Here is a 23,742-nt window from a genome sequence, read left to right as displayed (position 1 = left end):
GTCAGATGATTTTGTCGGTGTTTGAATTACCTACGCTAAATTATATAATAGCCATTGTTTAACAATTTGTGCGGAATGCTTTGAATTGTTATCAATGTAGAAGACAAAACTATCTATAATACCTAACTTCTAGACGCTTTTATTTAAATTTGTTTTCAATATAATATTATGGTAAAATTTGCTCTCGTCAAGAAAGAGCACATGTTTCAATTTTTGCATTTTAATTTTTCCGTTATTTTGACTAATGTAAGGTTACTTCCGAGCTTGTTATACCTACCATGAAAGTTTCTTTCGTAATATCCGTCGGATGTTTTCAGGATGAACAATCTTGTTTCAGCACGTTTGTACTTCAATAGTACGCTTTAGTGCATTAATTCTTGTATCATTTTTTATTTTTTATAGAAATCCATCGTTCCTTGCTTATAGTTAACTTTTTCGTGTTTTTATTTTTTTATTATGTACTGCACTGTTGTTCGGCTTCTATTACTTCTAAACATTCACGTTTAATGATGACGTCTACACTATTTGCAGTTATAATAAAGCACTTTTACTTACTAACTACAAAACAAATACATGAAATAGTATCGACTGAGCCTCTTTTGCTTAGGGGAATTCCCCGATATCCCGATTATGACGATGTTTGTTAGTATTAGAATTAACAAATACTCTAATTTTTTAAATTTGGTGTAGTTGAGATTACTTTTTGTTTAATTCCTTTTCATATTATTTACATTAAAAGCTGTGTTTCAGTATCGAGTTTGATTAACATCAAAATAAAGGAATAAGAATAACGACAGTGTTAATAAAACATAAAACAATTGTATGGTACGTTTAGTACAAGAAAAGTATGACTCATAATAATTACATCACTATTAAGTGCTATTACTATTGAAGGCCATGTACGCGAAAAGAAAGTTAAATTTTGTCCTTTTAGACTTTCTAATTTAAATCACGGGCCCTATTTTATAAATAGATAAAGATATATACCTACTTAGGATCTGATAAATTTAAGATTACCCCGAAATTATACGAATTTAGTCAAATGCAAACTTGCATAAAATTTTCTATTAAGGTGAGAAAATACAAAAATTAGCGTTGTCTTATATCTAGCTATTCATAATCATTGTGTATCAGGTTCCGACTACATTATGCGATTAAATGATTGCGATGTTGCCACTACTAAGAGGCGAAGTGAACCGGTGGACATAGCGTATATATCGGAGGCGCCCACTACCTTCGGCTAACGACAGAGTATACGCGTGTAACAAGCTGCGCCTCTGACGCCAGATACGGCGAACTAAAATGTATATCGATAGACGTTAATGACTCGATTTTACCTCTACTTAAAAAATTGGCAAACGCCTTATACAGACGTGTTAACAAATAAATGCACAAGAAACATGACTGTACGTGTTCGCCTCCGATTTCGGAGGCGAACTCGTAAAATCGGAGGCACACTCGAACTAAGGATGTAGCAATCGGAGGTGTATGGGTAGCAAATGCACATATATATATATATATATATATATATATATATATATATATATTATAGTTTATACTATACAATAGATTTTGCAAATATGATAGAAAAAGACAAATTTATTATTATAAATATATAGGTAGAAAAGTATAAAACTATAAACTAAATTAATTCTGTGTCGGAATCTTGTACTTCTTCTTCAAACTCCTCATCTGAGCTTAAATGTTCATTCTCTTCTTCTTCGTCAGACTCCCCTCGAGACTCAGATTCCTCTTCTACATGATCTGTAAATAGTTGTAATATGTATCAGGGTTGGCATAGAATTTCCCCATCTTATAAAACCCAGCGGGTTTTTTCGGGTTTTTTCAATTGATAAAACCCACTATTATTGGGTTTTTTTGGGGTTTTTTCAAAAATAGCAAATTTTCAGTTGAATGAACGTCATATTTATTTCTGAATAAAAACAAAAACTAGCATAAGGTAGAGCACAAAACGAGAGAAACTGAAACTAAACTAATAAAACACTTATTTTAAACATGGTATATAGACAAATAAAATAATAAACACATTAAACAAAGCATCAGCAAAGCATATTAGTTATCAGGAAAATCAGAATCTGTATTTTTGTCACATTCCCAATTCCCATTCGTTATTCGTTAGACTCGGTCGAGGACGAGGACTCGGTTCTTAAATGATTATATATTTTTACCAAGTTTGCAGCTCTATCGGCACCTAATCTGTTGCGAAGCTTAGTCCATATTAATCCATATGAAGAAAAAATCCGCTCAATAGATGCAGATGAAGCTGGACATGAGAACAAAGATAACATATAAATACAAAATTCATATCGTATTTTATTTGTTTGTTTATTTTTTATTGATATCAGCTTCCACCATTTCTTTGTTGAGAATTTTTTGACAAGTTCTTCTTTGAAAAGTGTTGCGGGGAACATATCTGTATCCTTAATCTTGAATGATAACATCACTGCCAAAAACTCATCAGAAAGATTCGATGCAACCCATTGTTCGACTGTTTCCTCTTCTTCCCCTGTAAGTCGTCTTCCCATGTATTTGTGATCCATAGTATTTGCAAAAAGGTGAAATGGTTGAATGGCAAAGTCATATCTCTTTTTTATTTCTTGTCTGTATGACTGTAACAAATCATGGACGAGGGCATCTTTCCATATTTCTACTGCATCAGAAATGTTTACAGAATCGCTTTGGAATCTGTCTAGAGCTTTCACAATAACGGCAAGTTGTTTTTGCAAATACAGAGCCTCTCTATATATGGCGACATTATCTAATATTTTGGAGATATTTTTATCAAATTCTTGCTCCTTCTCTGTCCTAATTTCAACATATATGTGATAGTTGCTTATAAATTGCTGACATTGTCAAGTTGCTTTATTTTGTAAGCATATTTTGTTATTTTATTATTTTTGCAATAAAATTTATAATTTTTGTAAAACTTTTGATAGAGCAGAAACTATATATCAAATCTAAATAAAAAACTGAAAATCCCCAAAAAAAAACCCGAAAAAAACCTAAAAAACCCAAAAAAAACCCGTCGGGTTGGGCTTTTAAAAAAACCGGGTTTTTCCAACCCTGATATGTATTTAGAATTAATTAAAAATTAATCAGTGATTAATTAATTGAGTTGCTACGTACTCTCTGTCCTTTTATACGGAGTCGAAGCCTGCACAATCACGGGCGCATCTAAAGAAAGACTTGCCATTGTTGAGATGTGGTGTTATCCAATAATGTAAAAAATATCATGGACACAACACTTAACAAACAGGGAAACATTAAGAAAGATGAAAAAGGTAAAAGAAATACTCAACATTATGAAGGAAAGAAAAATGAGCTAAAATAAATATACATTCTCTTTTTCTTCATCAGACTCCCCTCGACACTCAGATTCTTCTACCTGATCTTTAAATAGTTGTAATAAGTATTTAGAATTAATGAAAAATTAATTAGTGATTAATTGATTCAGTTGCTACGTATTCTTACTTATATAACCAATGCTTAATACTTTTCCTTATATAACCAATCACATTACGTTTTTTATTTCTTAGTATATGGTATATAGTAACGGCAAGTCTTTCTTCAGATGCGGCCGTGATTGTCCAGTCTTCGACTCCGTATAAAAGAACGGAGAGTATGTAGCAACTCATCTAATTAATCACTAAATAATTTTTAAAAATAAAATAAAAATTTCATTTTTATTCAGTTGCAATGCGAAGGCAAAACGATCTTATTTTTCAATTAGAATACGGAGCGCAGTCCAGCCCTCTGAATCGACGATTTTCGACTCGTGTTGGAGTCTTATCGGAGAGAACGTAAGCCTACGAGAACCGTAGAGCATACTAGAGAATCATATTTGCAAAATATATTGTATAGTACGTATTATTTTTCTTTAATTAAGAAAAAGTTACTTAAAAAACTATAATATATATCTAATAATTACTCGAACGTTTCGAGAAACAACAACATGGATATCGCCAGGTCACGTGATTTTTCTCGAGCGAACGGACTCGCTCAGCTACAACAGAGGACGCAAACAGCTATCGGTATACGATCTTTCTCACACTGCTGCTTACCTATAGCGCTTTTCATTTATATGCACGCGTAATTTGTTTGATCACCTGGTACTTGGAAAATTTCAAAAAAAAATTGGCTTTTTTAGAATATTTATTTTTAATGTTAAAAAATACCCTGTCAAAATAACAATTTCACCTCCCTGTCCGGAAGGAATGTACATAGCTATGCACGTATAGCGTGTTGTAGTATGTAGGACATGTTGTATATTTTACACTCGTTAATAGTATGTACAGATTCAGATGAAATCTTCTGAAGTTCAGATGCATCCCCTGAAAATAATCCTGGGGCGCCCATGCAAGTATCTTGCAGAGTTAAAATTGCCCTCAAATCGCCTGGCCTGTTTATTTTCTTTATATTTGAATATTTAAATTTACTTCAAAGTCACGTCAATGATATTTTTTGTAATAACAATTTTTACCCTTTTGTTTAATTTTGGGGGGGATTTTTGGGGAAAATAACCGCTACCCTCCAGCCAGACCGGCATTTTTGTATTAGGCTATCATGGAAGAGTCACCTGAAAAATTTTCAGGTTGCCTAAAATACCTACTCAAAAATGTCTCACAGCTCTTGGACCAATAGAAAAAGTTAAGGTATACTTTAATAAATAAATTATCTTCAATAAATAATTATCTAATAAAAATGATTTATTTATTAAAGTGTACTTTAACTTTTTCTGTGATCATTAATGTTACTATGATTAAAAAAATAGATTTTTGTAAAAAAATATTTTTTCAACAATTATTTAAACAAATTAGACTGTTTATTAATTAATAAATTATAAACAAATTGCATATTTGTAATGTACGTAAAAATTGCATACCAATTAAAAAAGAAAGATCAAAATCCATTGAGTTGATCCGGAGATAAAGCAAATTATATTCGTTTGAAATTGCTTTTTCGGTATTTTAACTCGCTGGCTTTGTAGATTCCCCCTAGTAATCGTTTGCACTACATTTTTGAAAAATCGTAGAGGTTGCTGTCAAGGTATAATGTTTGTGCAAATTTTTTAAGAAAAAATACAAATCCCATTCTTTAAAATCGCATTAATGAGATTCCTTAATTATTATAAACAAATTAGCTGTGAATTAAATAAAACATATGGCTAACTTTGTCCCAAATGAGCACAGGCTAAATTTTTTTATTTGAAAATTCGTGTTAAAATACTATCTTTTCGAATATATAAAAAGATTGTTTCTACGGACAACATTTTTAAAGTTATTCTAAATGTTTATAACTTACAAAATTTTAAAAATTTGGCATTAGGATTTTTGACTATGTTAATTATTTTTTATCTTATTCTTAATACATTGTGGTACTATCACTCTTCTACTTTCATTTTTGGAATACTCAGAACTGCACTATCTTTATTATTTTCTGTCTTATCTTATTGCAAAATAAAGGTCTCTGGGATAAACAAATAGAATAACTCTTAAAATAATTAATGGATCGGTCTCAAATTATGAGGGTTTGTTAAGTGCCCCAATGTCCAACTTTGGGCGAAACACTAAATACTAAATTTCTAAGGTAGTTTTAGTAAAAGTTATTAAAAAATAACGATTTTCACTTATTTTTCAGTTTGGGTAGCAACAAATTAACTTTTTAACTTTAAAAAATCGGCATTTTGAAGGTTTTTCAATCTTCTAAAAAACTTAATTTTGTAATTTTATGTCAACTATTTAGTGTTTGAATAGAGTGCAAAAAATCGAAAAAATTGCGATTTTTTCACTAAATTGTTAATAATTAAAAAACGGACGCGAACTCTAGGCAGGAAACAGGTAGGTTATCTTCCTATATGTCTACAATAACTAAAAAAGTAATCAGCTACCTGGATCTTTGAATGTCCCGAGAAAATCCTTATTACCCTGGACTAAGAGGCACTATGGACAAACCTTGTCTAGCGGGGATGTAGTCCCTATCGAATCGAATCATTCGATTAATCGGAAAATAATCCAGGATACATTTAAAAAAAAATGAGCCAAGTTTTTTGCGAAGTAAACCACCTTTATCACAATTGCAAGAAAAAAATAGAACAGGTGGAAAACTAGAGAAGGTCGACATGAAATCTTCCTTCCGAAAGAAGAAACGTAAAGATCCTGTAGTTACTCCTATAACATAAAGTCATTTGGTGGAGTTCACATCTTGTACATTGATAGTCATATTGATAGCTAAGAAAAATCGTTGTTGATTGATATGGATTCGACAAGAACCATTGCACGTCTATAAATATCAACAGACCATGTTCTGTTGTACAACTGTCCAGTACAACTTAGAACAACAACTCGTGAGTCATTTAAGGTTTAAAGTAAATAGTGTGTTCTGTGGCCGATGGGCAACTAGTATGGTGAGAGAGAGAGAGGAAGAGACAGAGAGAGAGAGAGAGAGAGAGAGAGAGAGAGAGAGAGTTCTGCGGCTCAGTTAAGCTGATTTATAGATTTATAGTGAACGGCGTAGTCGCCGGAAATCCAATATAAATATGAATTATAATCTTACGTAATACAGATGTTAATATGATAGAAAATCAAATTTTTTGAAGTGAAAACTTCTTTAGGGACGTTGTGCACTTTTTGGATGGGAAAAAAGCATTGAATTCGCGACCGTCATTGCGACCGTCATCGCTTCGGCAAAATAAATTTTGTTCGTATAGGTAGGTATAAAAATAGGTTTTATAATACACATAATCACATAATATACACACATACAAAATTTATTTAGCCGAAGCGATGACGGTCGTGAAATCAATTCTTTTTCCTCATCCAAAAATACATATTATACCTATAATATACGCGTTGCAGGCCTTCTACATTATTTATATACACATACATACACATAATATACAGGGTGATTGATTAGTAGGGTAAAGCTCAATAGCTCCGCTATAGTAATAGATAGCAATAAAAGTTAAAACACAAAAATTTTAGCCACCTTTGAGCTTCACATTACAAAATTAGTTAGAATGTTACAGGGTGTTCGATAACACAGTGGCAGACCAAACTTTTGTTTTTTTAAATGGAACACCCTATATTTCATTTTAAATTCGAAATCGTGTTAACTTCTCCATCACAAAAATATAAAGGTTTGTTATGTTATACAGGGTATTTACAAAGTTATAACCAATTTTGTATGAAAATCGTAACAAGTTCAACTCCCTGTATAAATAAAAATAAGCACAACAACAACGTTTTATTAATGCCATATTTTTTTATTTATTGTCAAAATTTTTAAGAAATATTGATATTGCTAATTTTTTTTATATCAAATACAGGGTGAGTCAAAACGCAAGTACATTATTTTCTCAGTAATGTTAAATGGAACACCCTGTATTTATATCATTATTGAAAAGTAACATTAACGTACTTTAATTTTTATATAACATTCCCTATGCCCAAATTTATTAGTTTTCGAGATATTTTCATTTTTCAGAGCAAATTATTTTATGTGTTTAAATTTATCTTAATTTTAAGTAAGCCATGACTGAATTGACAATTGAAGATTACCGATTATTAATCCGGTAATCAATGTAACACTGTAGCAAATAAAGAAATAAAAATAATTTATTAGTAATACATTTTACAAACAAAAACACAACCACTAAGTACATGCAACATTTTTGAAACAATTAAAAACTATCTTTTTATGTAAATACAACAAATAAACAAAGAAAATTAGTAATAAATTTTACAAAAAAAACACACAAACACAAAATACAATATTTTGTGAAGACAATTAAACACTACTTTTGTATGTAAATGTAACAATGTAACAAATAAAGAACGAAACATAATTTATCAGTAATACATTTTGCAAAAAAACATGTTTGAAAAAATTAGAAGCTACTTTTAATAAAATATTTTTAATATTTAATTACATAAGGTGTTCAAAATTATCTCATAACACATTTTTGTACGCGTACGCCTAAAAACAATCATTGAATGAGCTACTTACTCTACGGAGCATTTGTAAATTAACACATCGAAATACATTTTGTATTCTATTTTTCATCTCATCCCTTGTTGTTGGAGGTATTTTATAAACTTCATTATTAACGTAACCCCAAAAAAATCAGTCCAGTTTATTAAATTCTGGTGATTTGGGTGGCCACGCTACTGGTCCATTGAAAAATGAAAATATCTCGAAAACTAATAAATTTAGACATAGGGAATTTTTCTATAAATTAAAGTACGGTAATGGTACTTTTCAATAGTGATATAAAATACAGGGTGTTCCATTTAAAATTACTGAGAAAATAATGTACTTGCGTTTTGACTCACCCTGTATTTGATATAAAGAAAATTAGCAATATCGACCATTCTTGAAAATATTGTCAGTACGTTAAAAAATATGGCATTAATAAACCATTGTTGTTTTGCTTATTTTTATTTATACAGGGAGTTGAACTTGTTACCATTTTCATATAAAATTGGTTATAACTTTGTAAATACCCTGTATAACATAACAAACCTTTATATTTTTGGGATGGAGAAGTTAACAAGATTTCGAATTTAAAATAAAATATAGGGTGTTCCATTTAAAAAAACAAAAGTTTGGTCTGCCACTGTGTTATCGAACACCCTGTAACATTCTAACTAATTTTGTAATGTGAAGCTCAAAGGTGGCTAAAATTTTTGTGTTTTAACTTTTATTGCTATCTATTGCTATAGCGGAGCCATTGAGCTTTACCCTACTAATCAATCACCCTGTATATTATGTGTATGTATGTGTAATGTGTATATAAATAATGTAGAAGGCCTGCAACGCGTATATTATAGGTATAACATGTATTTTTGAATGAGGAAAAAGAATTGATTTCACAACCGTCATCGCTTCGGCTAAATAAATTTTGTATGTGTATATTATGTGATTATGTGTATTATAAAACCTATTTTTGGATGGAGAAAAAGAATTGATTTCGCGACCGTCATCGTTTAGTCGAAATAAATTTTGAATGTATATATAAATAGTGTAGGACGCACGCAACGCGTATATAATAAAGGTAAAACACTTCTTTTTGGATTGGGAAAAAGCACTGAATTCGCTACCATTATCGCTACGGCGAGATATTAGTAATTTATATACTATAGGTTGAATTGCGTATAAGTTCGACTGGTTATAATGCTTGGAGGACGGATCGAGTGTGTACCAGAGGGAGCTTGCGAAGCATACGCATGAGGGGCCACACTATCCATTCTCCAATCATTATAACTGATTATTGTTTAAACTATTTTTGAAATGAAAACTTCTTTAGCGACGTTGAATATAATAGCATTGAATTCGCGACCGTCATCGCTACGGGCGGCGAGATATTAGTAATTTATGTATTATAGGTTGAATTGCGCATAAGTTCGAACGAAGTTATAATGATTGAAGGAGGGATAGAGTGTGTACCCGAAGGAGATTGCGAAGCAAGCGCATGAGGGGCCACACTATCCCTACTCCAATCATTATAACTGATTAGTGTTTAAAGTATTTTTGAAGTGGAAACTTCTTTAGCGACGTTATGCACTTTTTGAATGGGGAAATAGCATCGAATTCGCGACCGTCATCGCTACGGCGAGATATTAGTAATTTATATACTGTAGGTTGAATTGCGTATAAGTTCGACCGAAGTTATATTAGTTGGAGGAGGGATAGATAGATAATTAATATACTATAGGTTGAATTGCGTATAAGTTCGACCGAAGTTATAATAGTTGGAGAAGGGATATAGTGTGTACTCGAAGACGCTTGCTTCGCAAGAAGGTTTCACTTCTGTCGGGACTCCCACGAGTACTTTAATTTTTTTTTTTTTAAATAAAACCTATAATCACTTAATCATAATTTATATCGTTTTGTTATTTCCAGTTTACAAACACTGGTGGAGACCTTGGTTCAAACCAATTTGACATCGCCCTTCCCGGAGGTGGCGTTGGAGCATTCAATCAAGGATGTCACGACCAATGGAATGCTCCATGGACTGGCTGGGGACAGCAATATGGAGGAATTTCATCAAGAGAAGAATGTCTTTCGCTCCTTCCTAAAGAATTGCAATCTGGATGTCTTTTCCGATTTGACTTTATGCAAAATGCTAACAATCCTCAAATGTATTTCGAACAAGTTGAATGTCCTGCCGAACTAGTCAAAATTAGTGGATGTAGTCTTCCACTTTAAATACTTATTTTTTTAATTTTATATAATAAATATTTTAAACCTTTTTTTTTTTTTTTTTTTATTTACAATTTGCTTCAACCACAAGGGTTATTAGCAATGAACTGTATTTACATCAAATTACAAAATTTAGGTATATTAAATTTGGTTAATGAGTCCTATAGTACGTAAAAAATTAAGAGTCTTACATGAATTACTTTCACTTAAACAATCTTTAATTGTAGTTGGTAACTGTTGATGTTGCCGTTCTATAACGTAGAGGGGACAGTCTATTATTATATGTTGCACTGTTAGTTCACTATCACACACATAACACATCGGAGGGGCTTCCTTCTTTAATAAAAAGTCGTGGGTGATCTTCGTATGACCAAGTCGCAATCTGGACATGAGCACTTGGTCTCTTCTCTTTGTAGGATGTTTCGACGGTGATAGACTCTGTTTGATTGTTCTTAATGTAGAGTTTGATTCGTTCCAATTTGTTTGCCATTTTGTCATGATCTTGTTTTTAAAATATTGCTTTAGATCAGTATGAACGCAAGTAGTTATGATGTCTGTTAAGGGATTCTCACTCGCATTTTTTGCTAATGTGTCAGCTTTATCATTTCCACTTATCTCGCAATGTGATGGTACCCAGAGGAACTGAACTAATCTTTGATTTTGTTGGCATATCAAGAGTTCCGCCTTAATTAAGAGGAGGATAGGATGTTTGGGGTATACCCGCCTCAAGGCCGTTAATGCACTTAGGGAATCGCTAATGATTATTGAGAATTTGATGTCATGTGTGTTAACAAACTTTAATGACTGGAGGATAGCAAAGAGTTCAGCTGAGAATATGGAGGTTTGGGGAGGGAGCTGGTAGGAACTGTTATAGTTATCTGTTGTGAAAGCCGCTCCTACTCCATTTGCAGATCTGGATGCATCGGTATAAATATGGATGTGATCATTAAAACCATTTAATATCTCTAATAATCTCTGATTGAAGATTTTTGCTGGTGTGTCACCTTTCTTGAATGCAGATAGGTTTGTATTACAAGCAGGGAGAGCAATTGTCCATGGTAATATGTGTTGGCTGACTTTAAAAGTATTGTAAGTGTGTGGAATTATTGTGTCTAAGCTCTGTAACGTTGCTCTCACTCGATGATAAAACGGAGGATCCAATCTTTTCCCACAATTAAATGTCGATGGAAATCTATCTGTAAATGTGTTTTTATAAACAGGTACATGTGGGTTAGTTGATACTCTTAAGGCATACATGAGGCTAAGGTATTCTCTCCTGAGTTGAAGGGATGGTTCGCCTGATTCAACATACATACACTCAACTGAGCTTGTGTAGTGTGCTCCCAGTGCAATTCTAATTGCTGAATTATGAACTGTGTCTAGCACTTTCAATAGTGAACCTTTGGCTGAGTTGTAGGCAACAGCAGCATAATCTAGTTTTGAACGAATTAGGGTTTTGTATACAGTCATAAGAGTTTGGAAATCGGCACCCCATTGTTTATGAGAGATACTTTTCATTAAGTTAAGGCCGTTTTGAACTGACAGACGGAGAGAGTGGATGTGGTCTTGCCAAGATAGTCGGCTATCCAGTTTTACTCCCAAGAAGTTGATCGATTCTGAATACTTTATTGGTAAATTTTTTAGGAAGAGTTTCGGTGGATTTACTTGTTTCTTTGGAGTTTTACTGAAGATCATTGCTTTCGTTTTAGTGGGTGAAAATTCTAGGCCAGTAGTATTCGACCAATTCTCTAGTTTGTAAATGGCTTGCTGTATATGGGTCGTCATTGTTGATATATTTTTACCACGACAGAATATAACAAGATCATCAGCAAATAGACGGGCTTTGACTAATGGGCTAAGTGACTTAGCGATGTCATTGATGGCAATAAGGAAAAGTGCAACACTAAGAGTAGACCCTTGAGGAATACCGTTTAATTGGATTTTAGAGTCTGAAAGAAAGTTGTCTATTCGAACTTTGAAGTTTCGCCTATATAAAAAATTATTAATAAACTTGATAATATTTCCTTTAATCGACCAACTTGACAGGATTCTTATGATATCTGATCTCCAGATTGTATCATATGCACGCGTTATATCAAAAAATACAGCCAGACATTCTTGACCACATCCAAATGACTCATGAATTACAGATTCAATATCCACTATGTTGTCTAATGTAGATCTGGACTTTCTAAATCCACTTTGTATAGGGCTAAGTAGCTGTCGATCTTCTAGGTACCACATTAGTCGGTTGCTTGCCATTTTTTCAAGTACTTTGCACATATTAGATGTTAGGGAGATTGGTCGGTAAGACTCTGGGTCCGATTTATTCTTGCCCTGTTTAAGAACTGGTACAATAATGGAATCGTACCAATCAATGGGGAAAACATTATTTGTCCAAATGAAATTATAAAGATCCAAAAGATATTGTTTTCCTTCCGTTGGCATAGCTTTTAAAAATGTCGTAGGGATGTTGTCAGGCCCTGGGCTAGTGTCTTTAACTTTGTTTAAAGTTTCTAACAGTTCATCCATCGTAAATATGGCATTTAGAGGTAAATTATTGTGGTCATCAAGATTTATACATGCATTATTAAATTTATTTTTATGGGCTAGGAAACTTGTAGATAGATTTTCGTCACTGCTATGTTGTTGGTATACGTTTGCTAGTACGGAGGCTATTTCTTGCTTAGTTGAATAAATATGGTTATGATGTTCTAGGTAATGAATGGTGTTAAATGAGTTTTTCCCGTACATTCTGCTTATCATTTGCCAAACCTCAGAAGTCGGGGTAGATGAATTTAAAGATGATACATAATTTTTCCAGGCTTCTCTCTTACTCTTCTTTAAGGTGTATCTACAATACGCCCTTAATCTTTTGAATTCTAGCTGGTTATTTAAAGTTGGGTGCCTTCTTAATTTATAAAACGCCTTTTTTGACTCTTTAATTGCTGCTTCGCAGTGGGAATTCCACCACGGGACTGGAGCACGTTTTTTTGGAAATTTTGAATAACCTATGGACTCGTGAGCTATTGACGTTAAAAACTGTACGAGATGGAGTACTTTGGAGTTAATATCAATGTCTGTATCAAAGGGCTGAACCAACTGAGAAATTTTTTGTGAAATTAAAGAGGAATATAGAGACCAATCTGCATTTTTCAGACACCATTTATTGGATGGAATTGATGAGGAGATATGGTTATTGTTCGTAATTAGGATAGGAAAATGATCGCTTCCATGCAAATGGGATGTCACATCCCACGACAGAGTTGGTTGTAAGACAGGGTCACAGAGGGATAAATCTATTGGGGATCCATTGCCGGTGGAAATATTGAACCTTGTGATTCTTCCATCGTTAAGGATATTCATATTAGAATCTGTAACAATTTGTTCGATTTTACGTCCCAAGGAATCTGTTTTTTTACCTCCCCAAAGTATATTGTGGGCATTAAAATCGCCTAATATAATACGCGGTTCTGGAATTTGATTGAAGAGTTCAGTTATTTCTTTTATGGACGGGTCTAAGTTCGGAGGAAAATAAATATTACATATATTGACTTTGTGGGGGCCTTTTATAGATACTGCTGTTGCCTCCAACTCAGTTCTTAAACGTATTACTTCGGTATTAAATGAGTTATGGACATATATTACTACTCCCCCACTAGCATGGCTAGCAGTTATTCTGTTCTTATAATACGGAGTATAGTTTCTTAAATTATGACAGTTATCTTCTTTGAAGTGGGTTTCTTGTAGGCATATTACAGATGGTTTAAACTTAGCTATAATTAATTTAAGTTCTTCTAAATGGGTGTAATACCCATTTAGGTTCCATTGCAGTATACAGTTGAATGTTGTATTAAATTTCAGCAGAGGCGTCGCTGCTGTATTCACTGTGATCAGTAGAGAAAGCGGATAATAATAGCTGTTTATTAATCTTAGTTTTTAATCTTGTACAGCGACTTTTCAGATACTTGGGAGTTAATGCTGGATGGATTTTAGTTAAAAAATTGAGTAGTCCTTCGATATCTTCTGTATACGTTTTTGCAATGCTGAGAGGATCTGCAGAGCCGTATGCATTTTCAAAGAAATCAATTAGTTCTTCCTGGGTTAAATATCCGTTGTCAGAATTATCTTGGAAAAAAGAACTAGTGCATTTAATAAGATCTTCTGCTAAAGTCTTATTATCTTCAGGAATAGTTTTTGCTTTCTTAGATTTACGCAGAGGTTCTTTAAATGGGTTCTGGTCTACTGATGTTGAAGGAGACGTTATTTCTGACACCGCTCGTTTAGACGATTGAGTGTCAGAGGGTGTAGGAGGTTGATTTTGGCTGTGATTATTCATTTCAACATTATCTGGCTGGATAGGTGTTTGAATGGGATTTGAATCAAATAGAGAAGTATTGGTTGTTTCTTTTGATTGTGGACTGGTGGATTGTTGCGAAGATTGTGAAGGATGGATAGTTGGCTGAGCATCTGTTATGATAGGGTGGCAATTTTGGATATAATTTGGTTGAGCAGTAGGTGATGAATTTTCGATAGATGTTTGAGTGTTTGTATTTTTTTTTGCACTGAGAGGCTAGATGACCTTGTTCTTTACAAATGTAACAAGACTGTTTTTCAAGTGAAAAATAAATTCGATAATTGATTTGTTCATAGTTAATTAATATAGACTCAGGAATATTTTCCAGATTTTTAGGAGAAATGTAAGTATAGCGTCGGAAACTCAAGATATGCTTAAATAAAGAGTTAGTTGTACCTATTCTTAGAAAATCCAATGGAGTTATTTGATGAATTCCAAAATTTTGTAGTTGAGTCTCTATAATACTGTGAGGTATTGATGGGGGGACATTAGAAATTATCAGTTTTTCGCTTGGTGTGACTAACTTCCTGGCTTGGATACGTTCCTGATTGATTACTATTGTTCCATTATCTGTTCTTAAAAATTCGGTGACTGTTTCTTCAGTAGTAAAATATACGCAAATACGATCATTTACAATCCTGGAAATGGCGAGAATTTTATTGGGATCGACTTTAGTTGCTATGGCATTTAAATAATCTTCAATTTTTGTATTTGGAAGTGAATTGAATAAAATGGCTTGGTTTTTGCTTGCGAATTTTTTGTTAGGTTGAGTCAGAGCGGTTGAATATAATTTTGATTGATTGGATGGATTAATGACATCTTGAGAATTTTGAAGTTCAGAAGATCTCTCCTCTGAAATTTCCTGCATATTGGGCCTATGTTGCCTGATTACGGCCCTTGTGCTTGGACAGGTTCATTAGTAATTAAGCTACTTAATTACCTCGTTACTGGTATTTATAACCGTTGTTTACTGTTTGTTGATTAAAAAATAGTAATAAAGATGATCTAACTTACAGTTTGATCCCAAAATCGGATTAAGCACTATATAATACACTATTATACCAACTTTGATAATTTTCTAACAAGTAAAACCACCTTAATTTTGATAAAAACTAAGAGCTAATCGGAAACACTGTTTACTAGTTAAGAAACCAGTTTCGACCTCCTATTTTAAACCTTGTTGTAGATGTTTTTGTAAATTTAAAATTTAAGCAGCTTTATACCTTCCATTCTGATATAACAAAACGCGTTTTTAACATCAGTACACAATACTTTTGTATGGTGTAGAAATGTGTACGCTAAAAATATCGATCATGAATAGAATTGAAGTATTGGAAATGTGGATTCATAGGCGGACGCTGAAGATACCTTAGACAGCAAGAAAAACTAATGATGTTCTAAAGAGGGTCAACAAAGATAGGAAACTACTAAAGACTGTTAAACACCGAAAAATGTCTTATCTGGGACATATAGTGAGGGAAAATCGATATAAAATATTACAACTGATCCTTAAAGTCAAAATAGAGAGCCGTACAGGTGTAGGAAGAAAACAAGTTACTTGGTTAAAAAACATTCATGAATGGACTCAGATGTCATATGTTTTTAATTAACATTATACTGGACTTGTACTAAAAATGTAAACTTTAATAAATACATTTATTAAAAATTAACGAAGAGACTCTAGATGATCTAAATTTCTCTGATATGACAATTGGAACATACAAAACAGAAAGATTACAAAACGAATCCAAGAAGGCTTTTCTAGAAGTACTTAAACATAAACAAAACCAAAGAAATGTGATTAGGTACCAGAAACAACCAGCCTTTTGTGGTCAACAACAGGGCCCCCGTAAGGGTTACTGGCGCCTGTGTGCAAAAAATATTTTAGCGCCCCTTAAAGGCATTTTGGATCAAGTTTTTTATTTATTTTTTTTTTGGCGGTAGGTAGGTAGGTGCTTGAAATAAAGCAAAAAAGTGAACTTTAGAAGTCATATTCATAGTCCATTCATCCACGGCCAAATATTGTAAAATCCCGAATTTTAAAGAACTGCTTGGATTGTCATAAAATTTGTTTTACCATATCTAACATGTCAAAGAAAAAAGTGGTATTGTGCTGATATGTGATTTGCCCTGGTTGTAAGTTTCACCCTTTCTCGAGGATGAAGAAACATACGTTCAAAAAAATCCGGAATTGGATAAAATATCTAATTTTAAGCAACTTTCGTTTTATCCAGTTCAATACTTTTCGAGTTATTTGCGAGTAAATATGTTCATTTTTCAATAAAAAACAGGTTTTTAGACGGTTTTTCACAAATAACTCAAAAAGTAAGTATTTTATCGAATAAAATATTCTTAGGAAAAATATAGCTTATAAAAAAAGTGAAAAAATGGTGTATATTTGAAATTTGTACACCCAGTAGAATCAGAGTTGTAGCTAATGAAAAGTAGGTTCTTATTCGTCAAATTCCAAATCAAAGATTTCAACGTGAAATAACCAAAGAATCAAGCACTTATCGGGAAAAACTCATTAGAACGTTTTTAAAGTGTTTAAAAGGATCTTTCTTTTTGTTTCTTTTTTCTAAGTTTCTAACATCGAAAGTAAGTTACGCTCAAAATAATGTTAACACTTTTATTTGGTAAAAAAATCGTGAAAATTAGCCCATAATTAGCATCTCAAATGAAATTAATCCTTAACTCTTCACCACAAAGCTACTTTACTTATGTATCGTTTATATTGATCTGAAGTTTCATCGGTTCAAAGTGCTTATTTTTGAAAAGGTTGTAGTTAAAAGGGCTTAAACGAGTCACTTATCACGAGTGTACATATTCAAATTTTGAAGTCATATCTTAACAAATTTTTGACTTAAAAGAAAACAAAAAATTCAAATTATTCAGAAAAGCAAAACCCACATTTTTTTACTTGAGATTTTGGGTATCACTAGATAATCATTTTTAAGTTATTTTGTACACAAGGAATTATTTTCAAGATCAAAAAATTTTTATTTTAAACCCAAATCTTTTCAAAAATGAGCAATTTGAACCGATGAAACTTACAGATTTTATAAACAATACATATATAAAGTAAATGGTAAAGCAGTTACGTTTAATTTCATTTGGGATGCTAATTAGGGGGTGATTTTTACGATTTTTTATCAAAAAAATAAGGCAACAACTTTATTTTGACCGTAGCTTACTTATTTTTTATGCCAGAAACTAAAAAAAACAAAAATAAAACTTTTTTAAACACGTTAAAAAAAATTAAAATGAGTTTTACTTCATTTTTTTTTTTTGGTTATTTCACGAATAAATATTCGATTGGGAATTTTACGAATAAGAACCTACTTTTCGTTAGCTGCAGATCTGGTTCTACTTTGTTTACAGACTTCATAAATATAAGTACACCATTTTTTTCACTTTTTTGTAAGCTATATTTTGGCTGAGATCATTTTTTTCGATAAAATACATACTTTTAAGTTCTTTGCGAAAAACGGGGTTTTTTGTTGAGAAATGAACATATTCACTCGCAAATAACTCAAAAAGTAATGACTTAGTGAAAAATCTATAGAACCAGAGTTGCTTACAATTAGTCAATTTATCCTATTCCGGACTTATTTTGAACGTATGTTTATTCACTCCCGAGAAGGGGTAAAACTCACCCCCAGGGCAAAAGCTCTGGGCTCAATATCACTTTTATTTGGAATATTAGCTATGTGTGTATGCCAAATTTCACGTCAATACAACCGGTTCTTTAAAATTCACAACAAAAACTGTGAGTAAATGGACTATTATTTTGTACACTAAACCATCAGAATAAAACAAACAGAATAAAATCATAACAAAATAAATTAAAATGCCTGACTTCTGACATGTTCTCTCACATAGGAATCAGCAGTAACTGGATGATATACTAATAAAATTTCGTGTGTATTTATACCTTCTTCTTCTTTAGATGCCGTGTCCGTATTCAGACGTTGACCGTCATCATGTTTACAAGTTCCCGAAACCTCTCTCTATCGGTTGCTGCGCGAAATTTTTCTACTGTGGCTCCACACCATTGTCTAATATTACGCAACCATGAAAATTTCTTTCGACCAATCCACTTCTTTCCCTCCACTTTTCCTTGTATTAAAGGCGAAGTAGATGGTATTTAGGTTCTCTAATTATGTGGCCGAAGTATTCTGTTTTTCACCTCTTTTTCTCCTCTTTATACCTAATCCTAATTAATTTCTCAACTTTTATTTTAAAATTACTTAACTTTTGTTTTTTTTTTCAAATTATTTTGCAATTTTGGCCCCGGGTTTTGGCGCCCCCAAAGGATGGCGCCCGTGTGCATTGCACACTTTGCACATACGGTAGCGGGGGCCCTGGTCAACAACCAGGAAATTGAGAGAGTAGTGGAATTTTTATATCTGGGCAATACAGTTGACTGCAACGATGGCTCAACGGATATTGTGCACGAAAGAATTAATATAAGGCTCGTAATGCTTACTACAATATGCTTAAAGACCGCCAGGTTTCAATAAAAATTCAGCCACGATTTTATTCCTTATGCCTTTGAGAGTATTGAAGGATGAAATTAAGGAGGGTAAAAGATGTGAAAACTGGGGGATTTCCTAGGGACATCTGCGTGAAAATTACTGTTTCTTTTGTAAAGAAAATCGCATGTACTGCGACGATTTCCCCTTATGTCATTTTACGAATCGATAGAGGAGTACCTATTGATTCTATTTTTAAAAATTTTGGCATGGGCTACTGGTGCACTGAGGGCACCAATAAAATTTTCACCTTGGAAGAGTTGCGGAAAATTAGATTTTCATAAGGAGAAACCCGGTTCAACTTTAAATTTCCTTCTCATTTTACTTATCTCATTTGATATTTTCAGTATACAAAAAGGCATAAGGGATAAAATCGTGGTTGAAATCCGACATTCTGTTAATATCATATGGAAATCCAGGATCTAAATTAAAATTGTAGGGGACAACATTGTCCTCCAGACACTGTCTAGTTCAGAGAAATAAGGAAAAAAAAATCCTGTTGGTGACACAACCCCTCCAGGCCGAAACCAAATTGTTTGAGTAGTATGGACATTTATAATAATAACCTATATGATTCCTGCAGCCGATTTTGATGATATATATAGTTATAAACAAATAAAGATCAAAAAACGCTAAATTTTTGTTTTTTCGTCTATTACCAAAAAGTTAAGCATTTTAAACAAATTTGAGAGTAAGAAACTCATAAATCGTATAAAAAACTTCAATATGGCGTTCGCGGAATATGTCTATCCTTATTGGTTGCTTAGAAAATTGCAAAATAAATCATGAATTTTGAGATTTTATAAATACTTATAACTTATGTAAAAAATAACTTAGAACCTTCTTATTAAACGGAATGCGGAGACTTATGGTTCTTAAATCATACCCTAAATTTCAAAGTAATTGGTTAAATAGTTTAAAAGTTATTTAATTTGTTTATCCCAAATTAATTTTTTTGCAACACTAAAGTCAGAAAATGATGAAGTTACAGTAATACTTTGGATAGTTTATGAAAGAAGAAGATTTACACTGTTAATTTAATTAAAAAAAATGACAAAAAATAATTCTAAATATTGCAAAATTATTTTGCAAGAACATGTGAATTAAAAAAAAGGGGGGTAACTTCGTCCCTAATCGTCCTAGGACAATTGTGTGTTTTTTTAATGTGTATAAAAATTCACTAAAAATTCATATACTAACAATAACTGAAACTAAGAAAAAATGACAAGGAATGGTAAAAACAGAAAATGATCATGTCTTAATATATAGTGGAATAAAAGAAAACAAGAGAGCAGCGGCAGGGGTGGGATGCATAGTGCACACCAGATTAACAGACCAAATAAGTAATTGGAAAGCCTGGTCAGAGAGAATACTATCGGTTGAAATGAAAGATAAAGGCAATAATCTAAAAACAATAATAATTGTATATGGTCCAAACGAAGACGACTCGGCTTATAATAAGGATAAATTCTGGGAAGAATTAGCATTGGTCACGGAACAAGCAAAAGGAGATATATATTTAGCAGGAGACTTTAATAGCAGAGTAGGAGCAAATAACCAGGAATATAAAGAGGTATTAGGAAAATATGGAGAAACAGCACGAAACAACAATGGTATAAGAATGCTAGATTTCTGTATGATGTACAATTTAGTAATAACTAATACATTTTTTGAACACAAAAACATACACAAGTACACAAGAGAAGTTAAAAGTAGAGAAGAAAAATCGATAATTGATTACATGCTAGTAGAAAAAATAACAAGAAAAACGTAATGGACACAAAAGTTAGAAGGGGTCCAGAAATAGGAAGTGACCACTACTTAGTAATAATGAAAATAAAACAAAATATGTCAGATAATAACAACAATAACAAAATACAAGAAAAGAAGCAAGAATATGAAACTATTAGGTCATATAAGTTGAGAAATACAGAGTACACTGAGAAGTACCAGATGATCATAAATCAAAAACTAGAAAATACTAAAGAAAATAGAGAGGGTCAAAACGTTGAACAATTATGGAACTACTTCAAAGATATACCTAATACTATATACAGCGACAGAAGTATGTGGAACAAGTAAAAAGACCAATAAAAGAAAGCAAACTGCATGGTGGAATGAAGAAATAAAACAACAAGTTAAAAGAAAGAAACATGCTTGGAAAATATACTTACAAAACAAAACACCAGAAAACTATGAAGAATATAAAAAACACAGGAGACTAGTAAAAGAACTGGTTACAAAGGCACAGAAGGACAAATGGACAGAATTTGGAGAAAATATGGAAACAAACAGTAAAGAGAATCAAAAACTGTTCTATGGAGTATTAAAATCAATGAGAAAAGAAATAATTCAAGAAATAGAAAACATAAAAAATAAAACCGGCGAAACTCTTACAGAAGAAAATTAAATAATGAACAGATGGAGAGAATATTTCCAAGAGATGCTACAAACTCACTGCTATCATGAAGAAAACAATGTAGCGAACCAAAGAATAGAAGTATACAATGTAGACCCTATAACCATAAATGAACTGCAAGAAGCTATTGCAGAAATGAAAAACGGAAAAGCACCAGGCTATGACAGAATAACCAGTGAAATGATAAAAAAAAATGAGACAAAATGCAACAGAGCTATTATTAAACATATTTAATGCAGTTTGGAAAGAAGAACAGATACCGATGGGCTGGCAGAAGACACAGATAGTGCCGATTTATAAAAAGGGCGATAGAACAGATTGCAACAATTACAGAGGAATAACACTGTTAAGCACTGCCATGAAAATATACAAAAAAATACTGAATAAAAGAATAATCGGAAAAATTGAGAGCACACTCGAAGAATCACAAACCGGCTTCAGAAAAGGCAGAAGCACCCAGGATCATATATTTACAATCAAGCAAATAATAGAAAAATATCAGCAACAAGAAAAAAAATGCATATGGCTTACATAGATCTTGAAAAGGCTTTTGACACGGTACCAAGGCAAAAATTATGGGAAATATTAGAGAAGAGAGGTATAAGTAACAAAATGATAAGAGTAACTAAGAACATTTACAACAACAATGTGAATTATATCATCGACCAAAACAGAACATCAAAACCATTTACTACGAACGAGGGACTGAGACAAGGAGGAGGATTAAGTCCAACACTGTTTATAGTTTACATGGATGAGATAATTAAAGAATGTAAAGTAAAGGTGAAAAAAATGCAAGTGGTTTATAGAAATTTAAGAATAGTAGACATTTCAGAAGGAGCATTCGCCGATTACGTCGTCAGATTGGCCAAAAATGAGAAACAACTACAAAGAAATATAGAAATATGGAATGAAACACTAAAAAAATATGGAATGACAATTAATAAAAATAAAACAAAAGTTATGGTCATGGGGAAAAAGGAAGAAGAAGAAAATATAAACATAAAAATAGAAGAAGTAAATATAGAACAAGCACGAACATTCCAATACTTAGGAGTAGAATTAGAAGACAACGGAAGACAGGACACAGAAATTAATAATAGAATTCAAAAAACAATGAACCTATACCATGCAATGAGCAATAAATTCATAAATAAAAAAGAAATAACACGAAAAACAAAAATTAATGTGTTCAAGTCAATATATAGACCTGTATTAACCTTTGGTTGCGAGTCATGGGTACTAACAGAACAACAAAAGAGTAAAATACAGGCAGTAGAAATGAAATACCTTAGACGAGTTCGAGGAGTTACCAAAAGAGATAGACTACGGAACACTCAAATAAGAGAAGATTTGGAAATCGAGTCAACGTTAGAATTTATAGAGAGAAGGCAACTCAGTTGGTGGGGTCATCTTCAGAGAATGGATCAGACAAAACCGGTGAAAGAAATTTGGCAGGCAAAAACGCAAAGAAAGAAGAAAGGTAGACCACGACAAACCTGGGATAGAACACTAGGCAACATAATCGAAAAAAGGGGAACAACGTGGATAGAAGCAAGGACGCTGGCTAGAAATAAGAAGGAATGGGTCAAATTTGTACATAATATAAATGTATAGCAGTTATTAGTTAAATTTAAGTTGTTTTTGTATTGTATTATAATGTAACATAATGTAATGTATTGTCGCCTTACACAACTATGTGGTAAAAAGTTTTTTTTGAAAATATATATATAAAAATTCAGTCTTTCTAAATATGAAAAAATTATTTTTCTACGGGTAACGGTTAAAAAGTTATTCTAATTGTTTATAAGTTATAAGTAATCAAAAAATCGACATGTTTTTGCGAGATAAGAAGGTTCTAACTTAATTTTTACATAAGTTATAAACATTTATAAAATCTCAAAATTTATAACTTATTTTGCAATTTTCTAAGCAACAAATAAGAATAGACATATTCAGCGAACGCCATATTGAAGTTTTTTATATGATTTATGAGTTTCTTATTCTCAACTTTGTTTAGAATGCTTTACTTTTTAGTAATAGACGACAAAATCGAAAATGTACCGTTTTTTGATCTTCATTTGTTTATAACTATGTATATCATTAAAATCGGCTGCAGGAAACGTAAAGGTTATTAATATAGATGTCAATCTTCTTCTTTAAGTGCCATCTCCGCGGCGGAGGTCGGCAATCATCATAGTTATTCGTAT

General features: G+C 32.4%; 1 protein-coding gene across 2 annotated transcripts in view; it reads left to right on the top strand.

Moving 5' to 3' along the window:
• The window catches only part of LOC126880359 (endoglucanase-like), a 36,102-nt gene extending 25,832 nt beyond the window's left edge, over positions 1-10,270 (top strand). For both annotated transcript variants that reach the window (XM_050644178.1, XM_050644177.1), the window contains exon 4: positions 9,922-10,270. In XM_050644178.1, coding sequence (XP_050500135.1) covers positions 9,922-10,227 — 306 coding nt within the window. In that variant the 3' untranslated portion in view covers positions 10,228-10,270. The remainder of the gene's footprint in view (positions 1-9,921) is intronic.
• Positions 10,271-23,742: the final 13,472 nt, after the last annotated feature.

This window comes from Diabrotica virgifera, chromosome 2 (genome assembly GCF_917563875.1).
Source record: "Diabrotica virgifera virgifera chromosome 2, PGI_DIABVI_V3a".
NCBI lineage: Eukaryota > Metazoa > Arthropoda > Insecta > Coleoptera > Chrysomelidae > Diabrotica > Diabrotica virgifera.
Note: the sequence above shows the minus strand (reverse complement) of the source record. Positions and strands in the feature narration are given on the sequence as shown.